Here is an 18,978-nt window from a genome sequence, read left to right as displayed (position 1 = left end):
TGTTTGTTTGTTTTTATATTTTGAGATGGAGCCTCACACTGTCTCCCAGGCTAGAGTGCAGTGGCACGATCTTGGCTCACTGCAGCCTCTGCCTCCTGGTTCAAGTGATTCTCATGCCTCAACCTCCCGAGTAACTGGGATTACAGGGGCAGGCCACCACGCCCGGCTAATTTTTTTCTGTATTTTTAGTAGAGATGGGGTTTCACCATGTTGGCCAGGCTGGTCTTGAACTCCTGACCTCAAGTGATCCATCAGTGATCCGCCTGCCTCAGCCTCCCAAAGTGCTGGGATTACAAGCGTGAGCCACCATGCCCTGCCCTAAATGTAGTTTATAAATGCTGAGTTTCATATTTAAAAAAATATGCTTTTGAAAAAATGTAAAGCGGATTCTTTAATTGACACGTAATTGTACATATTTGGGCAGCACAGTTTGATGTTTCAATGCATATATATGTTGTAGAATGAGCCATTCAGGGTATTTAGTGTGACCATTGCCTCATGCATTTATCTTTTTGTGATGAGGATATTTAAAAATCTCGCTTCTAGCTATTTTGTAATGTACTGTTAACCATAGAACGCCAGAACTTATTCCTCCTATTTAATTTCAGCTGTGCCTTCAACCAGCCTCTCCCAATCCTTTTCTCACTCATTCTCCAGTCTGTCCTAAAAAGAAAATTCCTGGGGCTGGGCACGGTAGCTCATGCCTGTAATCCCAACACTTTGGGAGGTTGAGGTGGGTGGATCGCCTGAGATCAGGAATTTGAGACTAGCCTGCTCAACATGGTGAAACCCCATCTCTACTAAAACTACAAAAATTAGCCGGGCATGGCAGCGTGTGCCCATAGTCCCAGCTACTCTGAAGGCTGAGCAGGAGAATCACTTGAACATGGGAGGCAGAGGTTGCAGTGAGCTGAGATCGTGTCACTGCACTCCACCCTGAGTGACAGAGCAAGACTCCAACGAGACTCTCAAAAAAAAAAGAAAAAGAAAATTATTGTTACCTTTTTTCTTTTTATTATAATGTCCAACTCTTGATATTTCATTGTTACTGAGATCTGTTTTTAGGAGACAATTTTGTTCTCCATCCAAGAGTTAAAATTATGCTTTTGAAATAGGCCAGAGTAGATTAAAATGCAATTAACATTTTGCTTTTAGTCATAGTACTAAGTGCGAATTAATTTTAATTTGTCATTCTTACAAACTTAAACTGAAGTTAATATAAAGTTATTAATTTGCCAAGGTTAAATTTTCTGTAAATGGTGAGCATTTATCATTCATCTACTAACAGTATGCTAGGTGTTCTGTCTTTTTAAGAAGGGTAATAAAAATAATTTAGGCTCCCCAACATCACCCCTGGCCTTAAACAACATTTTTTTTGTTTTTTTTTATAAAATGACATATTTAAATGCTATTTAATTGCACTTAAGGATTATTTACTCCAAAATCATTAAGGGCAGTTTCAGAATCATTTGCATATTCAGTGATTTTCTTCTTAGCAATTTCCTGCTCTTTCTCCTTTTATACCTGCTCACCTTTGCCAATTCAGTTTCCTCACAAAAAGGAACAGTAACAACTGTGTTTCATATGTTCTTCTTATTGATTTATTTGTTTTAAAAGGAAGGTGATGGACTCTGCCCTGTGATACTGGTTCCTAAATCTTGAGGAGAATTAAGCATTTAGCATGATTACATATACATATGTACATATGTATATATATGTAATCACTCTAATATACTCTTTCTGTATATAACCTATCTGTCTATAATGAAAGAGAGAATCTGGTGTTAAAAGGAAAACTTTTGACAAATTCAATTTAGCAGCGTTTAAGTAAAGAATGCATGAATTAGGCAGCGTCTGAACTAGTAAAGGTTCAGAGAGCACTAACCAGCAACAGTATTTTCTGTCTATAAATATCCAGCAGGCAGTGTTTATGGCCAGAAAACAAGTGAGAGACCGAAATAGTCTGACTGGCTACAGCTTGGCTTTTGCCTTATTTTGACATGTTTTGGCAGTTTGCAGCCTGTATTGGCTGAAAGTTTGGCTGCTGTGATTGGCTGAGGCTCCGTTACTTACTACAATAATACACTTGCAAGTTAGGTTGCAGCTTGTTTACATAGTAAGATAGGGTGCAGTTCATTACCTATGGAGGCAGCTTTAGGTCAGATTTAATTGAACAGTGGTTAGAACCTTCTGTTTTTGAAAGTTGTACCTTTTTCGTTTGGATAAGACAAACTTTAAAGCAAAGTTGATATATGACAAGTGTGATTTTACAGTACTTAAATTTAGGGAGTAGATGTGCTTTATAAATATTTTGGTTTTTCAAAATGATTCTCTCTAGGAATCTGTTAAAATTCTGGTCATAAACATAATTTCTTAGAAACCTGCGTGTGACATGAAGGAAGGTCAGCCAGTGCGCAAGTGGTTATAGGGTCTTCTCCATGTTAACTGCCTTAGTGCTTGAGTGCTTTGCGTACCCTTAAAGCTTCTAATAGCTCATTTTGGATTCCGTTCTCTGACAAAAAGGTCAAGAAGATGCTTTCTTCAAATACCATAAGGCATATATACTGGGTTTTTTAGGTAGTACAGTCAATCCTAATTATTTTCAGATTCTGTATTTGCAAATTCATGTACATACTAACATTTATTTGTAACCCCAAAAGCAATATTCATGACACTTTCTTAGTCATTCTTGGACATGTCCAGAGCAGTGAAAATTTTGAGTCACTCAATATGTTCCCAGCTGAGGTCAAATAAGACAACGCTCTGCCTTTTTTATTTTATTTTATTTTTTTTGAGACAGGATCTCGCTCTGTTGCCCAGGCTGAGGCTGGAGTATAGTGGCACAGTCTCGGCTCACTGCAACCTCTGCCTCCCAGACTCAGGTGATCCTCCTACCTCAGCCTCCTGAGTAGCTGGGATTACAGGCGCACGTTACCACACCCAGATAATTTTGGTATTTCTTTTTTTTTTTGTAGAGACAGAGTCTTGCTATGTTGCCAAGGCTGATCTCAAACTCCTGGGCTCAAGTGATCCTCCCACCTGGGCCCCCAAAAGTGCTGGTGTTACAGGCGTGAGCCACCGTGCCCAGTCGCTCTGCCTTATTTCAGCTCTTATATTGTAAACAAGTGACCAGTTTGTGGACTATTTAGTGCTGTGTTTTTTTTCATTTTAATGCTTTTCTGTTAGTGATTCTGCTATTTAAAATGTCCCCCAAGCATAGCGCAGACATGCAGTCAAGTGTTCCTAGGCTCAGGAAGGCTGTGATGTGCCTTATGAAGAAAATACTGTGTTGGATAAGATTTGTTCAGGCAGGCTGTGAGTGTTGGCTGTGAGTTCAATGCTGATGAATCAGCAACATAACAATGTCTCTTTCAATAGAAACATGCACGAAACAAGATTATGTATTGATCATTTGCCAAAATGTGAAGACGGGCTCACAAGATCCTAATCCTGTAGTTGCCCTGGGAGCAGTGGTTCAGGATTTGCTGATTCAGTGTTCATAGCCAACTTTATAAACCATAACTGCTACCAACAAGCAGAACCAACTGTAGTGATGTTGTTTCTGAACTGACAGAGATCAGTGTAACATCAACAATCAAGTATCTTGTGAGTGTTTTGTGCTTATCTGAATACTTGGCTCTGAGCTTTCATGTGTGGTGCCTGGTTTTTCACCCAGAAACCTGCCCCTGCCAGTTTATAACTCTGCAGCTCAGAGCTCTGCCCTGGGGAGACCAGCCAGCTTGGGAAGGGGAGCCACTGGGCAAGTTAAGGAGCATTGCATTTAGCTTGTTCTGGCTTTCCCTGGTTGCTGAATTTGCACCACAGGCTGCAGGACTGAAGGCTGAAGGACCATCTCATCTATGGGGCATCAGAGCTTCCAAGCTGTGCTTCCCTCCTCACTATCCTTGTAGCTTGGACCAAAAAAGCAGCTGCAGAGGGGAGGGTGCTGGGCTGCTCTAATGCAGTGGTTACTGGCCAGCGAACTGGGGCTTCCATGCAAGGCAGTTCCTATGGAAGTTTTGTGTTTGCTTTGTTTGTCTGGAAGAGCTTTGTTTTGCTTTGCCTATGGGCTTTTCTTCACTGCCCCAGACTAGCTGGGTAAGGTACTAGCTAGAACTGCAGGTTTTTTAGGCAGAGAGGTTTAAAGACCTTCCTAAGCCCTAGGCACTCTTACTTTTCAAAGCATCACCTGGGTCTTCTGTGTTGCAATACACCCATATCCTACATTAAATCTAACGTGTAATTATGAATAGAATCAAGTTGCTGTTGAACTGTTACATTTTATAAATATATAATTAATATTAATTTTGATTTCTTTTTTCCCATATCTCAAACATTTTCTTGGGTCCTGTGTCTCTAGTGCAAGATAGCCATGTTAGTGTGTCCTTAGAAAATGGAAGAAATCAGTTTTTTTTTCCTCCCTTTAACTGCTCATTAGTTCTACAAATATTTATGGAGGGTGGGCATGGTGGCTTACACCTGTAATCCTGTGCTTTGGGAAGCTAATGCAGGAGGGTTGCTTGAGCCCAGGAGTTCAGCACCCACCTGGACAACACAGTGAGACCCTAGCTCTACGCAAAATTGACAATTTTAAAAAGAACATTTATGGGGCTTCTGAGGCGTCTCATGCTATACAAGCTGTTGGGTCTACAAAAACGGACCACACAGCATTCTTTCCCTTAAGGAGCTTGTGGGCCAGACCTCTAAAACAGATGACATCAATAGGGAGTGATAGGTACTGCAGCATCCAGAGGGGCCCATGGCTCAGCCTAGGGGAGAGGAGGAGCCCAGCTCAAAAGTGTCCTGCAGAAGATAGCCCCTGAGCTTGGTCTTGAAGGAGCCTCTGTGGGAAAGCAAAGAGGGCGAGGGGCGGAGGGATTTTGGAGAGAAGCCGGGCTGGAGAGGTGTGGTAGAGGCGTGGCAACAGCGTGGTGGGTGTGGGAAACTGTGAGCTGTCATTGTGGCTGCAGGGATATTTGAAAGGCAGATTTTGATGGTGATGTATACCACTGGAGAGGCAGCGAGGGGCTTGTACCATCCCGGACAAGTTCAGACTCCTCTGGGCGTGTGACCTGCTTCTGGTGCCTCCGAATGCTGTTTGGATTTATTTGGTGTCCCTTGGTACATAGCAGGAGTATAACTAAGTTCCTAGCCCTTCGCTCCTTTCCAGTACTCTGTAAGTTTGGTATTGTTTGCTTTGTTCTGTTATCTCTTCCTTCTTAAAAAGAAATGGAAATAGCTGAGTTTTTAAAATAACTTTTTGTTGATGCATACACATATATCAGAAAAGTGCAAATATAAGTATACAGGAAATAGCTTAATTTAAAAACACATGATTGGTAAAACATCAAACAATATTAAAAAGTATATAAAACAAGTAACAGTCTCTTGGATTTCTGCCCTCAGAGATAGCCACTGTTAATGTTTTGGTAAAGGCTTTTCTGGACGTCTCTCCGTGCTTATGTTTACATGTAACATACCGACATTACAAACATGCAGTGATGCTGTACGCAGGCAGTTTTCTAATTTTTTTTTTTTTTTTTTTTTTTTTTTTGAGACAGGGTCTGGCTTTGCCTCTCAGGCTGGAGTGCAGTGGTACAATCTTGGCTCGTGGCAACTTCCGCCTCCCAGGCTCAAGCGATCCTCCCACCTCAGCCCCCCAACTACAGGCTTACGCCACCATGACGGGCTAATTTTTGTATTTTTAGTAGAGGTGGGGTTTCACCATGTTGCCCAGGCTGGTCTCTTGAACTCCTGGACTTAAACAGTCTGCCCGTCTTGGCCTGCCGAAGTGCTGGCATTACAAGTGTGAGCCACAGCACCCAGCCCTTTAACTTCTTTTTTTTTTTTTTTTAAGACAGAGTTTCACTCGTGTGGTCCAGGCTGCAGTACAATGGCACAATCTCGGCTCACTGAAACCTCTGCCTCCCGGGTTTAAGTGAGTCTCCTTTCTCAGCCTCCCGAGTAGCTGGGATTAGAGGTGTGCACCACCACACCTGGCTAACTTTGTATTTTTAGTAGAGACAGGGTTTCACCATGTTGGTCAGCCTGGTCTCTAATGCCTGACCTCAGGTGATCCACCCGCCTCGGCCTCCCAAAGTGCTGGGATTAAAGGTGTGAGCCACCGCACCCAGCCTAACTTGTTTTTTTACTCACTAGTATGTCATGGCCATCTTTCAGAGTTGGTACCCATACATCCATATCACCCTTTAATGACTGCAGGGTATTTTTTTTTTTTATTGCATGGCATAATTTACTTAACCGTATCTTTACTGGTGGACGTTTAATTGGATTCTAATTTTGTTAACTATTAGAAACATTTCAGTGAAAGAAAATCTTTGAATGTACACTTTTGTGCACTTGTAATCTTGCAAAAGTTTTTATTAGGAAAAATGTCAAGCATTTACAAATGGAAAAGTATATGAGGTTTCATATATAACCAACTTCAACAGTCAACAATGGTTTAGTTTTTTTTTTTTTTTTTTTTTTTTTTTTTTTGAGAGGGAGAGTAGTGGTGTGGAGCACAGTACATAGTTCACTGCAGCCTCAAACTTCTGGCTCAAGTCATCCTTCTGCCTCAGCCTCCCAAGTAGCTAGGATTGTAGATGTGTGTCATTGCACTCAGCTAATTAAAAACATTTTTTGTAGAGATGAGGTCTTGATATGTTGCCCAGGCTGGTCTCGAACTCCTGCACTTAAGTGATCCTCCTGCCTCATTGGCCCTCCTAAGTGCTGGGATTACAGGCGTAGGCCACCATGCTTGGTCTCTACTAATGTTTTTTTAATCTGTGCTTCTATAATTGTTTTTCCTCTGCTAGGGTATTTGAAAGCAAATACAGGTCATCATTTCACCTGTGTATTCCTCAGTCTTTTAAGATAAGGACTTAAAAACGTAACCATAATATGATATAAACAGAATTAACATGAATTCCTAATATCATCTAATACTATACAAATTAGGAGCCATACAAAGACTAAATGTTGCATTGGTTGAGATTATCTCTTTTAAGTCTCTTCTAATATATAGCCTTCCTCTCTTCTCTTTATTTCTCATGCCATTTGTTGAAGAAATCAAGTCATTTTTCCAGTACAATTTTCCACCATCTGAACTTGGCTGATGGCCTCCTTGTGGTGTCATTTAACATGTTCTTACACACTCTATCATAGCTGATAAACTGGGAGTGAGATCTGGAGGCTTGATTCATTCATTAATATTGATTAGTAAGCTCAGGTGTTGTCAACCCCCGATGTACCCATGCTAAAGTTTCCCATCAGTCTTTTACCTGATTGTTTTAACACCGCTTTATGATCATCACCTACACTCACTTCATTAGGGTTTTCAGAAGGATAATTTTTAGAATCTTTTTATTTTGAGATAATTGTAGATTCACATGTAGATGTAGGAAATAATACAGAGATCCCATTTCCCCTTCATCCACTTTCCCCCATTGGCAGCATCTTGCTTGAGTATAGTCCGATTTTACAGGCAGGAAATTGACATTGATACAAACAATGGACCTCACTTAGATTTGACTAGTTTTATATGCACGTGTGTGTATCTGTGTGTATGCCTGCATGTGTGTGCATTTAGTTCTGTGCAGTTACATTGCATGTAGATAAAAATGGGTAACACCACAGTCAAGAATTAGAACATTTCCGTCACAAGGATCTCTCATTTTACCCTTTGATAGCCACAGGCACCTCTTTCCCTCTCCTCCCCTAACCCCTAGCTACACCCTAATGCATTCTTCATTTCTGTATTTCTGTAATTTTGTCATCACAAGAATGACATAAAAATGGAATTATACAGTATGCAACCTTTTGAGACTGCCTTTTTTCATTCAGTTTGATTCCCTTGAGATTCACCCTGATTGTTGCCTGTATCAATAATTTATTTCTTTCTATTACTGACTAGTATTTCATGATATGGATATACTGCAGTTTGTCTGATCATTCACATGTTAAAGGGCATTTGGATTGCTTCCCAGTTTTGCGGTATTACACATGGATATGCTGTGCACATTCATGTACAGGTTTTTGTGTCAGTGTAAGTTTTTGTTTCTCTGGCATAAATGCCCAAGAATGCAATTACTGTGTGATATAATGGGTATGCCTAGTTTTGTGAGAAATTGCCTTATTCTTTTTCAGGCTGGCTAGTACCATTTTACATTCCTACCAGCAATGTATGTGAATGTCTCCACCTTCACCAACATTTGGGGCTCTTGCTGTGTTTTATTTTAGCCATCCTGATAAGGTATGTAAATTGGGATTTTAGTACTTTTTAGCTGTAATTCTTCTATGAAGAAGAAACTTTTTTTCATTAGCTATTTGGTAACATTGAAATATTGTCTGTACAAGAAAGGAAGGGTAAAATGTTTGATTTCTTATTTCCACCAACCCTCACTTGGAAAGCCACTTTTCAGAAAAACAAATTAGTGCCCTGTTAGCCTCCAGAATGACTAGCTTTTTAAAAAAGTGTCATTATGAACTCATGGATTTATAAAATAATTGATATGATTATCTTCTCAGGGTGAATTATTAGAAAAGAACTTGCCATATCAAAGGGTAGACAAATTTAAAATTTTGATACAGATTACCCACTCACCTCCAGATAGGCTGTTTCATTTTATATTCTTGCCAGTAGTTTATAAAAATATTTGTTTCTCCATATCCTTGCCAACACTTGTTGGCCAGTTTTTAATTTTTCTTGTTATACCAGTCTTATGGCAGAATTCATATCTGTTTCTCTTTCAGTTCTTTAGTTGGAAGTAAAGCTGATCTTTTCGCATTATTGGCTTAAGTTTAGCCAGTTGCCTGTTAATTACCTTTATCCTTGTTTCTATTAGGATATTGGTCTCTTTTTACATTTTTGTGTTGTTACAACTGTTAGTCTTTTCCTTGATGACTGCTGCTTTGTCTTTGCTTAGAGCTTTTCCTATGTTAAGATTATAAAAATATGTACCTATTTTCTTCTGGTGCCTCTTTATGATTTTATAGTTAAATATTTGTTTCATGGAGAGGTTGTTTTGTATAAGGAGTGAGATAAGAATCCATTATTATTTTTCCCCAAATCCATTTTTAGTTTTCTCAATGCCATTTATTAAGGAAACTATCTTTTCCCCACTAATTTGAGATGCCACTTTCATCTTATATTAAGTTTTCTATAATCTTAAGTCTGAGTTCTCTGTTAGATTTCACAGATTTGTCCATCTATTTCTGTTCCAGTATCAAAGTTTATATTACTATGGCTTGATTTTGCATTTAAAATAGTTGTTATTGGATTTTGTAAAATTATGAAAATCAAACAAGCTTTTTCATGTATAACGGTTGCTTTATAATGTGTTTTAATAATTGGTATCACTGGTCTCTTTTCTTTTTGTTGTTTTGTGACTTTGCTGACAAAGGTCACAGATTCTTTCAGATGGATTTTAGAATTATTTGTGTCAAGATTCCCAAACAACCCTTTTTTATTTTGATTGGGATTTTATTCAATACATAGGTCAATTTAGGGAGACTTGATTTCTTTACTGCTTTGAACCTTTGTAGTTAAGGACATTGTCTATCATTTCATTTATTTAAATCTTTTATGTCCTTGAATATTTTTTGTTAATTTATCCCGAAGTTTATTTTTATTGGCTTCTCTGCCTTTTCATTTGAAGAATGCTTTTTAAAATTGATCACATTCACTTTTTTAAAAAAACTAGGCCAAACCTTCTGGGGAAAATGTCAGATTTTATTATCTGTAAGATTAGTCTTCTAAGCTGCCTCTTTAGTATGTCAGCCTGTCTAGGCAAACAAGCCTATGTCCCACTGTCCTTAAGGCAAATTAGATAATGGTCCTTCTAATAGTAGCTATTGTTTTGTTACTGAGTATAAATTGAAGCACACTTTTTAGAAAGATGACAATAGTTGCCCAAAATTAGATATAACTCAGATTTTGGGGTTTTAAATGGAAAAGTTCAACTATTTAAGTACAGCATGTGGGCAGCTTTTTATTAAGTGAAAATAACAAACCTGTAATTGTGAAAAACAGTTTCATGAGGAATGCAAGTGCCAGCCTGCCCAGCCTTCGCTTCATTACATCTGGGAATTTATATTTATCTGCTGCTTATATGAGCTGTCTTTATACCCAAACCTATTTTAGTCTAAATAGAATAATGATGATAAAAGCAGCTACTACTTATTGAGATCCTCCGATGTGCGAGGAATTGTGTTTAATGTATGTTGATTTCTTAAATTAATGGAACAACTTGTTTTTTTGTTTGTCTGTTTTTTGAGACGGAGTCTCACTCTGTTGCCCAGGCTGGAGTGCAGTGGTGCAATCTCAGCTCACTGCAACCTCCACCTCCCTGCCTCAGCCTCCTGAGTAGCTGGGACTACAGGCACGTGCCACCACGCCCGGCTAACATGGAACAGCTTTTTAAGGATTTCTTATTTTATAACACAGCTAAGAAGCAGAGTTGATCTTTAAGTTAAATAGTTAAATCTGTCCAACTCTAGGCTCTTAGGGATGCTGGGCTGCATTATAGGGCTTCCCAGTGTGTGTGTGTGTGTGTGTGTGTGTGTGTGTGTGTGTGTGTGTGTGTAGGGGTGTGCATATGTTTGTGTTTGGCAGGGATTTTTTGTTGTTTTAGGGGGTGAGAAGAGGGAGATGTGGTCATAGCTTTAGCAAACCTGTCAACACTGCTTCTAAAATAAAGAGGCTTCTATATGTCTCTTTCTCAAGAGCTATTCCTTATTGAGTACTTCAGTATATTTAAAATTTTCATTTTGTAGATATTTGCTGAACTGCTATTATGTGATAGATTCTGGGATCAGATTTTCTGAGAAGCATTGTAAGCCAGATTTAATAAGAAATAGTGAAGTAACTAATATTGAAATTGTGAAAAGATTTGTTAAACTAATTAACCACAAAACATGCTTATAAGATTGAGAGAGACTTTCCAGGCCAAATTAATGTGACTTGCTTGTGTGTGTTATAAAATATCCCAGACGTAGTAAAAGGCATAAAGAATGATATACTTTGGGAGGCCCAGCCAGGCGGATCACCCGAGGTCAGGAGTTCGAGACCAGCCTGGCCAACATGGTGAAACCCCATCTCTACTAAAAATACAAAAATTAGCCAGGCGTGGTGGTGCGCACCTGTAGTCCCAGCTGCTCACGAGGCTGAGGCAGGAGAGTTGCTTGAACCCCGGAGAGGGAGGTTGCAGTGAGCCAAGATAGCGCCACCATACTCCTGCCTGGCGACAGAGTGAGACTCTGTCTCAAAACAAACAAACAAAAAAAATATACCTATCATCTGCTTAAGATATAAAATGTTACTAATATAATTGAAGCCCCAATTTATTCCTTCCCAAGTACATGATTCTTCCTACACCTTAGATGATTGTCTCCTTTCTTTTTTCTTTTTTTCTTTTTTTTTTGAGACTGAGTCTTGCTCTGGCACCCAGGCTGGAATGCAATGGCACGATCTCTGATCACCGCAGCCTCCGTCTCCCGAGTTCAAGAGATTCTCCTGCCTGCCTCAGCCTCCTGAGTAGCTGGGATTTCAGGCACCCGCCACCACGCCTGGCTAATTTTTGTATTTTTATTAGAGGCTGGGTTTCACCATGTTGGCCAGGATGGTCTCAAACTCCTGACCTCAAATGATCCTTCCGCCTCAGCCTCCCAAAGTGCAGGTATTACAGGGGTGAGCCACCGTGCCTGACTAATTGTCTCGTATGAAACAAAATAAAGACTATGTTTATGAACTTTGTATAAATAGTATGGGATGCTCTGATTCTTCTGCAACTTGCTTTTTTCCACTCATGGTAGTATTTTTGAGATTTATCCATGTTGATGCTTGTAGTTCCAATCCATTCATTTCGATTGCTTGTCATATTTCATCGTATGAAATATGACAAATACACCATCCTTTTCTTATCTGCTCTGCTGTTGATGGACAGCTGTTTCCAGTTTTTGCAGTTAAAAAATCACACTGCTATTAATGTTATTTTATGGTTCCTCCTTGTGTGTATATGTGAGATTCCTTAGGGTACCTATGTATGAATGAAATTGTAGGATCAAAAGGTATGTGTATCTTCAGTTTTACTAAAAATTGCCTAATTATCTCCAAAAGTACTGCTCCTTTAAGTGCCTGCCGTCACTGATGAGGTTGTCATTGTTCTCTACCCTTGCCAAAAGGAGGTATTGTTAGACTTTGTAATTTATCAGTTAGATGAGTGATATGTCTCATTGTTATTTTGAATTTCCCTGAGTACTAGTGAGGTTGTATATCTTTCCTTACATTTATCAGTATTACAGGTATTTTTTTCTAATACTTACTCTTACCGTATATTATGGTTTAAAGTTACATGCAAAGTTGTAAGTAGCACAAAGTAGATTCTACTAGACAGAACTATACCCTGCTTGTCTCCTTAAAACAAATGGGTTTTTGATACTTCAGAAAGTGAATATGAGAGTTAGAGTTACATCTTTCAACACAGATAAATGAAAAGCGATGCTGAAAGGCTTGTGGAAGCTACATATAATACGCCATGTATGTAAAGTTAACCATACTGTGTATCTGTGGGCACAGTCCTTCAGCCTATGTGTTTCACTTTTTCTGTATGAGATGATCTTACCAACCTCACAGGGTGATTGGAGGTGAGTGGGCAGTCAATGATAGAATGAGTGCTAAGCACTTAGAATAGTATCTGGCACGTAAGCATTGTTGATATATAACAGAAAGTGTTGCTGGGCGTGGTGGCTCACACCTATAATCCCAGCACTTTCAGAGGCCAAGGCAGGAGGATCACTTGAGCTCAGGAGTTGGAGACCAGCCTGGGTGACAGAGTGAGACCCTGTCTCAAACAAAACAAAACAGTGAAAATATATACATAGAAAGTGTTGTTATAGCTGCGCATAATAGTCTATTTTCTGTAGATTCAAATGATACGAATTAGAGTGTAAAATTATGTATTGAAATGGTGTGTGCGAGTCACTGCTCTGTCGTCCCAGGGCAGGAAATGCTGGTGGAATTGGGGAGGGTACACGGGACTTCTGATGTGTTTTCTTCCTAAAAGTTGATGCAGTTGCATCAGAATGTTAAGATTTGACAGGATAGTGTAGCAGGTTCTTTTTTTTTTTTAACTGTTTGCTTAAAATATTTCAAAACAAAAATATTTTTTAAGCATGGAAAAAAACATTGGCAACTGTGCAGAAATTTTTTGGAGGAAATAATTTCGGGTGGTTTTCCAGTTTGTGTGTGTGTATATATTAGAAACCATGGACTTTGGAATTAAATTGATGCTTGAATCCTGACTCCATTATTTGCCAGCTTTATGATTTGGGGCAGTTGATACAATCTCTCCAAGTCAGTCTTCTCATCTTTAAAATGTTATCTCACTTAATTCTCTCACTAAAGCATGAGGCAAAATGCTTCATGGTTTGGTGAGAGAATTGAATGAATTAAATGAGATAACATGAAGACCTGGCACATGTGCCTAGTACTTGGTTTTAGGATGAAATGTACCTACTGAGCTTTAGTAATGTGAAAGACGGGTACACCATCCTATATAATTAAATCAGCCCTGAAATCTGGCAGCATTTATGAGATTGAAATGCTGTCTGTTGATAGTTGATTCTAATATAAATGTGCTTCCATCTCAGGGCCAGCTGAGGGGCCCACTGACATAGGGTACCCACAATAGGCGTGTGTTTGCCATGTGTTTGTGTTTGGTCATTCTGCTTCTCTGCTTCCACACGTACACATGCCCCTGTGTTACTCTGATTCATCTTCTGTACCCTGTCAGTTTTCTGCTGGTCAGAACATCTGGTGTCTGTGACAGAGCCGTCCAGGATTGCAGTGGATAGGTGGGCATAATCACTCGACCCTTCTGGGGACTCTGGAAGCTGGCTTCTGTTTGGGAACTCTGTCAGTCATCATGCAGCATGGAAGAGGGGGCTGGTGCCAGAGAGCTGATGATAGAGATGCAGGCTAGGTGCTGGTAGACAGCTGTGAGCTGGCTTCATTCAGACGGTTCTCATGTCTCTCGCCACAGGAATTTCCTCACATGGCTCCTGAAGAAGTGACCATCACAGTTCGCCTCATCCGTTCCTTTGAGCATCGCAATTTCAGACCTATAGTGTATCATGGAGTGAATTTGGACCAAACTGTAAAGGAATTTATCGTATTTCTAAAGCAAGGTATGAGATGTGGAAGCCATTTTGTTTTACTAGTATTTTTTAAAAATAGCTGACTATGATATTAATAGTGATCTTTAACAAATCCTAAAGTACTTTGAAAGATTAACCTGGGTTCTAAGCCCTATTCTGGGCCCTGGCATCTGCAGAGGGCCTCCCTCAGGGATTCTCACTGAATAGTCTGTGTCCTCATGAGGGATTGTGACCATCATTTTTGGCTTTTTTTTTTTTTTTTTAAATTAATAAAAGACAATATCTAGGTTTGTTGTTAATGGGCTTATATATTTGGAGGTTGATTAGCAAGGGAGTGCAGTGTAGCTGATTGTGGTACCCAGCTGAGCACAGGGGGTGTGGGGTGGTCACATGGGGAAGCGTGGCGGGAGGGGAGCGGGGGCCGTACAGCAGGAAGTCATGAGAGCTGCTGATAATTGTGGTCACAGACACAGAAATGGTGGTGCTAGTTTATTGTTTCAAACTAAAAGTATGCATGAAGTTAGTCTTCATTCTGTTATGTCCTCATTGGGTTTCTCTTCTCTGTTTTTAATTATTGAAGTGTTCTAATCGTCGACCTTTGAGAAAACATCTAAAATAAGGTTTTATTATTTTAATTGAAGTGTTATTTATATATGGTGCAATCTGCAGATTTCTTGTATAGTTCCATTGGTTTTGACAAATAATATTGCTGTATGTCCAATGTAATTTTTTTTTACTTTGACATGATTTCAGAGTCATAGACAAGTTGCAGGAACAGGACAAAGAATTCCTGGATGCTCTTCACACAGATTCCCTGTGTGAACATTTTGTTATGTTTGTTTTATTCCTGTGGAGGCCAGAGCAACTCCATCTTGGATGCTGATCTGCCATATTGACTTCTCATTAGCCCCAGTTTTGAGATACCTCTAAGATTTCCAGGTTATCTACTGTTCCTTGTATAAGAACAGGTACTTACTATAAATCCTGACCTTAGGTCAAACAACCTTGATGTTACTATACTTTGCTTGCCCTACACATCCCTTCAGATCACCCTTTCCTATGGTATAAGCCCTGGGTCTGGGGGATAATGGTGTGTGGATCCATTGTCTTGTCCTGCCAAAGCCTGAGACACAGACATGGCTTCTGTTTGTAAGTTCCTATTCAATATGTCTTTCTAAGAAACTGAATATGTCAGCCTGTTTCTTCAGCCTCTCAGCTTCCTCGGACTTTCTGGGGTAGGTTCACATAGACCTGCTCACCTGGAAACAGTTCCCTTCACTCCCTCCCCTCTCTGCTCTTCCCCATTCTCTCTCATTCTCCTCACTCCCCCAGATAAGGTAGCATCCTCAACAAAGAAGAGTAAAATTTTAGAGACGTGACAAGACAAAGGAAATGAACTGTGAATCTCTCAGGGTGACAACTTGTGGGAAGGTGAATAACCAATAGTTAGTAGAGCTCATTAATGTGGATTCTGTTGTGCCATCTCTAGACTGATAAGGGTCTCAAGTTGTCTTCAGTGGTTAACCTTTGTTTTCCCTGGTAGAGAGGTGGGCAAGATACCTTTTGTCTTTGTACATCTATTGTATGTCCTGATTTTAGGCAAACAGAGGGAGGGCTGAGAGCTTTCCTGCATCTGCTGCTGCTTAATTGCTCTTAGCTAAAAAAAAAATCCTTAGCTATAGAGGCATAATTTGAGGGCCACTTCCTGGTCTCTGACAGCATCAATTAGAAAGTGTCGTGCTTTTGAGAGGTCATTACCCAAAGCATAGTCAGAGTTTGAAATAGAAACAAATCCCTACTGTTTTATTTATAATCTTTATGTGTATTATGGGTTGCAGTGTTTCTTAATGTTGATATAGCAAGTGCTATGATGTTCTTTGTACAGTGCAGACTAGGTTCTTGAAGTCCTTGAGAATAAGATGTATTTTCAAGCTGCTGCAGTGGCAGGGGAAGATGTCTCTTTCCCAGGGTCATGGTGTTCTTTTCTTCCCAGGTACCACGATGCCTTCCCCAGCAGAGCAGTGGTACTGGTCACAGTGAGATGCTCAGACCCGCCTACTCACACCTTTCATCTGCAGTGGGAATAACAGCCACTGCTTGTTTAGTTGTGCACTTAAGGAAATGCGTTCTACTGACTAAAAGGTGAACTTTTGGGGTACAGGCTTTTTTGTGTTGTGGGCTCTGTGTCCAAGCCTATCTTTGTCATCTGATTTGAGGTACTATGGAACTCTGAAAGGTTGATGGGCCACATATTTGCCTTTTGTGAATTGTGTACATAACAAAGACCAAATAGTTTGATAGTGAGGGATTTTTGAAATGTGTAATAATAATAATGATAGCAAACATTACTATGTATCAGGTACTATACTAAGAATTTTACCTAGATTATCTCATTTCATCCTCACAGCATCCCACTAAAGTTGGAACCATTTTACAGGTGAAGAAACTAAGGAATAGAGGGTTTAAGAAGCTTGCTTGGCCACCTGCAGTGGCTCATGTCTGTAATCCCAGCAATTTGGGAGGCCAAAGCAGGAGGATCACTTGGGCCCAGGAGCTTGCGGCCAGCCTGGGCAATATAGCAAGACCCTGTCTCTCCAAAATCAGAAACAAAAACAAAAAACAAAACAAAAAGTAGCTGGGCGTGGTGGCATACATCTGTAATGCCAGCACTCAGGAGGCTGAGGTGGGAAGATCGCTTGAGCCCAGGAAGTTGAGGCTGCAGTGAGCTTTGATTGCACTACTGCACTCCAGTCTGGGCCACAGAGCAAGACTATGCCTCAAAAAAATAAATAAATAAATAAAACTTTCCTGATGTTGCATGGGTAGTAAAAGGCAAAGCTGGAAATCAACCCAGGCATATTAACAATCAAACATGTACTCTTACTAAACACTGCACTAAATTGCTTCTTTATTCTTCTCTACTGCCTCACTTGCTTGAGTGGGATCTCTGAAATAAATGGATGGACTCTGTGTCAAAAGGGGCTTTGAATTCAGTTCGTCTTGCTCTAGTATTTTGAATGCTGAGTGCTAGCGAGATTGTTTGGCAGTGGCATAGGGAATTTTGTACAGTTACAGAGATGGTCATTGTGAAGAAAAATCTCTTGGAGTTATTTTACACACTTTATTGCCTTCCTTTCTTTTTAAATTAAATTTTATTTTTTGATCCTCCTCCCTCCCCAAGGCTTTCTAAATGTTCTTTTCTTTTGTAGTCACATTTTGCCATCCACAGGTTAACCTAGTTACCTACCATCATTCTTTGTATTTTCTCCTCAGCCAAAAAGTTTTGGTTAAATTTTATTCATTCCCCATTGAGAATCATGGCCCTAGAGCATCAGGTCATCAAAACCTTAAGTTATGTAAATACAATAAATATAAATGTATATATTTACATATAAATATAATAAACCTATTGCTGATGTATGAGAACTTTATTTATTTATGTATTTATTTATTTATTTATTTATTTATTTATTTATTTATTTTGAGACATAGTCTCGCTCTGTTGCCCAGACTGGAATGCAGTGGTGTGGTCTCGGCTAACAACCTCTGCCTCCTAAGTTGAAGCAATTCTCCTGCCTCAGCCTCCTGAGTAGCTGGGATTACAGGTGTGCGCCACTGTGCCTGGCTAATTTTGAATTTTTAGTAGAGATGGGGTTTCACCATGTTGGCAAACTGGTCTTAAACTTCTGATCTCAAGTGATCTGTCTGCCTCAGCCTCCCAAAGTGCTGGGATTACAGGTATAAGCCACCACACCCGGGGCCTGGGAAATGGATATTAATCAAATATTATGATCATAGAGGTATCATAATATATTAACACCTATAGATGACTGTATTTTTTAGATTCAGAATACTAGACAAACCAGTTATCTAGATAACATAAAGTTATTTTAATTGTTCTTAATTTGCAAGCATTTCGATTCTTACTAATACTTCAGATCTGGTTTCCAAATGTAAAGTCATCCCAACTATGGAAAAGAACACTGTGGAAGCTCTGTCCAACCTTCTAGTTCAGTCTGATGTTTTTCTCATGGTTAGACTGGGCTTACGGGTTTTTGAGAGGAAGGTCACAGAGGCACAGAGAGATTTTATCGGATCGTGTCAGAGGTGTACGCTTTCCACATGATTTAGGATTATTGATGTTGACCTTGATTAAGTGGCAGAAGTCATGTCAAGTTGCTCTACTGTAAAGTTACTCTTTTTTTCCTTTCCTTTTCAAATTGTACTTTTCAGAAGGAATTCATATCCACAGTTAAACACTCGGGGGTTATGCTCCCCTTCCTTTAGAATAAAATATGTACAAAAATCCTTTGAAGTTCTGTATGGCAGACTTGACTTTGTTGCTCAGATTATGCTAGCTTTGGGAGCTCTTTCAGTTGCTTCCTGTGCTCCTCTGACATACGCCCTCAGTGTGCATGGGTGCACGTGTTCAGTACTTTTACTTTCTGGTACCATAGGATGCCCCAGACTTGTCTTGTACATGTCCTGTTCCTAGAATCAGCTTTATTTCCAAAGAGTCTCGGTTCTTTTTTAGTAGAAAATGGTATTAGAAACCAGGATCTAGGTAGTAGATGTATTCATTGCTACTAGAGTGCTCTTTCTTTCTTTCTTTTTTCTATAGTAGATATCTAAAGACCAAGGAGTGTCATTTTAAACTGTCTCAGCTGATCAGGCAAAGAAACACTTGTGTCTGTATTAACCTGTGCATATGTACATATGTATAAATATTTTTATATGTAACGATCTATATATAAATATGTTAAACATGAATTCTTACTGATCTTTCCATCTCTGATCCATTACCCTATGGTTCATTCTAGC

General features: G+C 39.6%; 1 protein-coding gene across 14 annotated transcripts in view; it reads left to right on the top strand.

Annotated features, from left to right (window-relative positions):
* Window positions 1-18,978, top strand: part of C14H2orf76 (chromosome 14 C2orf76 homolog) — a 96,070-nt gene that overhangs the window by 4,740 nt on the left and 72,352 nt on the right. For 9 of the 14 annotated variants that reach the window (XR_004053138.1, XR_004053139.1, XM_030916240.1 and 6 more), the window contains exons 2-3: window positions 8,149-8,254; window positions 14,043-14,187. Coding sequence is in view for 12 of the 14 variants with exons in the window: in XM_030916240.1 (XP_030772100.1) it covers window positions 8,192-8,254; window positions 14,043-14,187 (208 nt within the window). In the remaining 2 variants the exon portion in view is untranslated. Of the gene's footprint in view, window positions 1-4,615; window positions 5,177-8,148; window positions 8,255-14,042; window positions 14,188-18,978 lie in introns of those variants that run through there. The other 5 variants (XM_030916243.1, XM_030916244.1, XM_030916242.1 and 2 more) reach the window with 2 other exon arrangements.

The sequence above is a fragment of the Rhinopithecus roxellana genome, chromosome 14 (assembly GCF_007565055.1).
Source record: "Rhinopithecus roxellana isolate Shanxi Qingling chromosome 14, ASM756505v1, whole genome shotgun sequence".
In the NCBI taxonomy this organism is placed as follows: Eukaryota; Metazoa; Chordata; class Mammalia; order Primates; family Cercopithecidae; genus Rhinopithecus; species Rhinopithecus roxellana.
The sequence above is the reverse complement of the archived record's forward strand: the minus strand, read 5'-3'. Positions and strand labels throughout refer to the sequence as shown.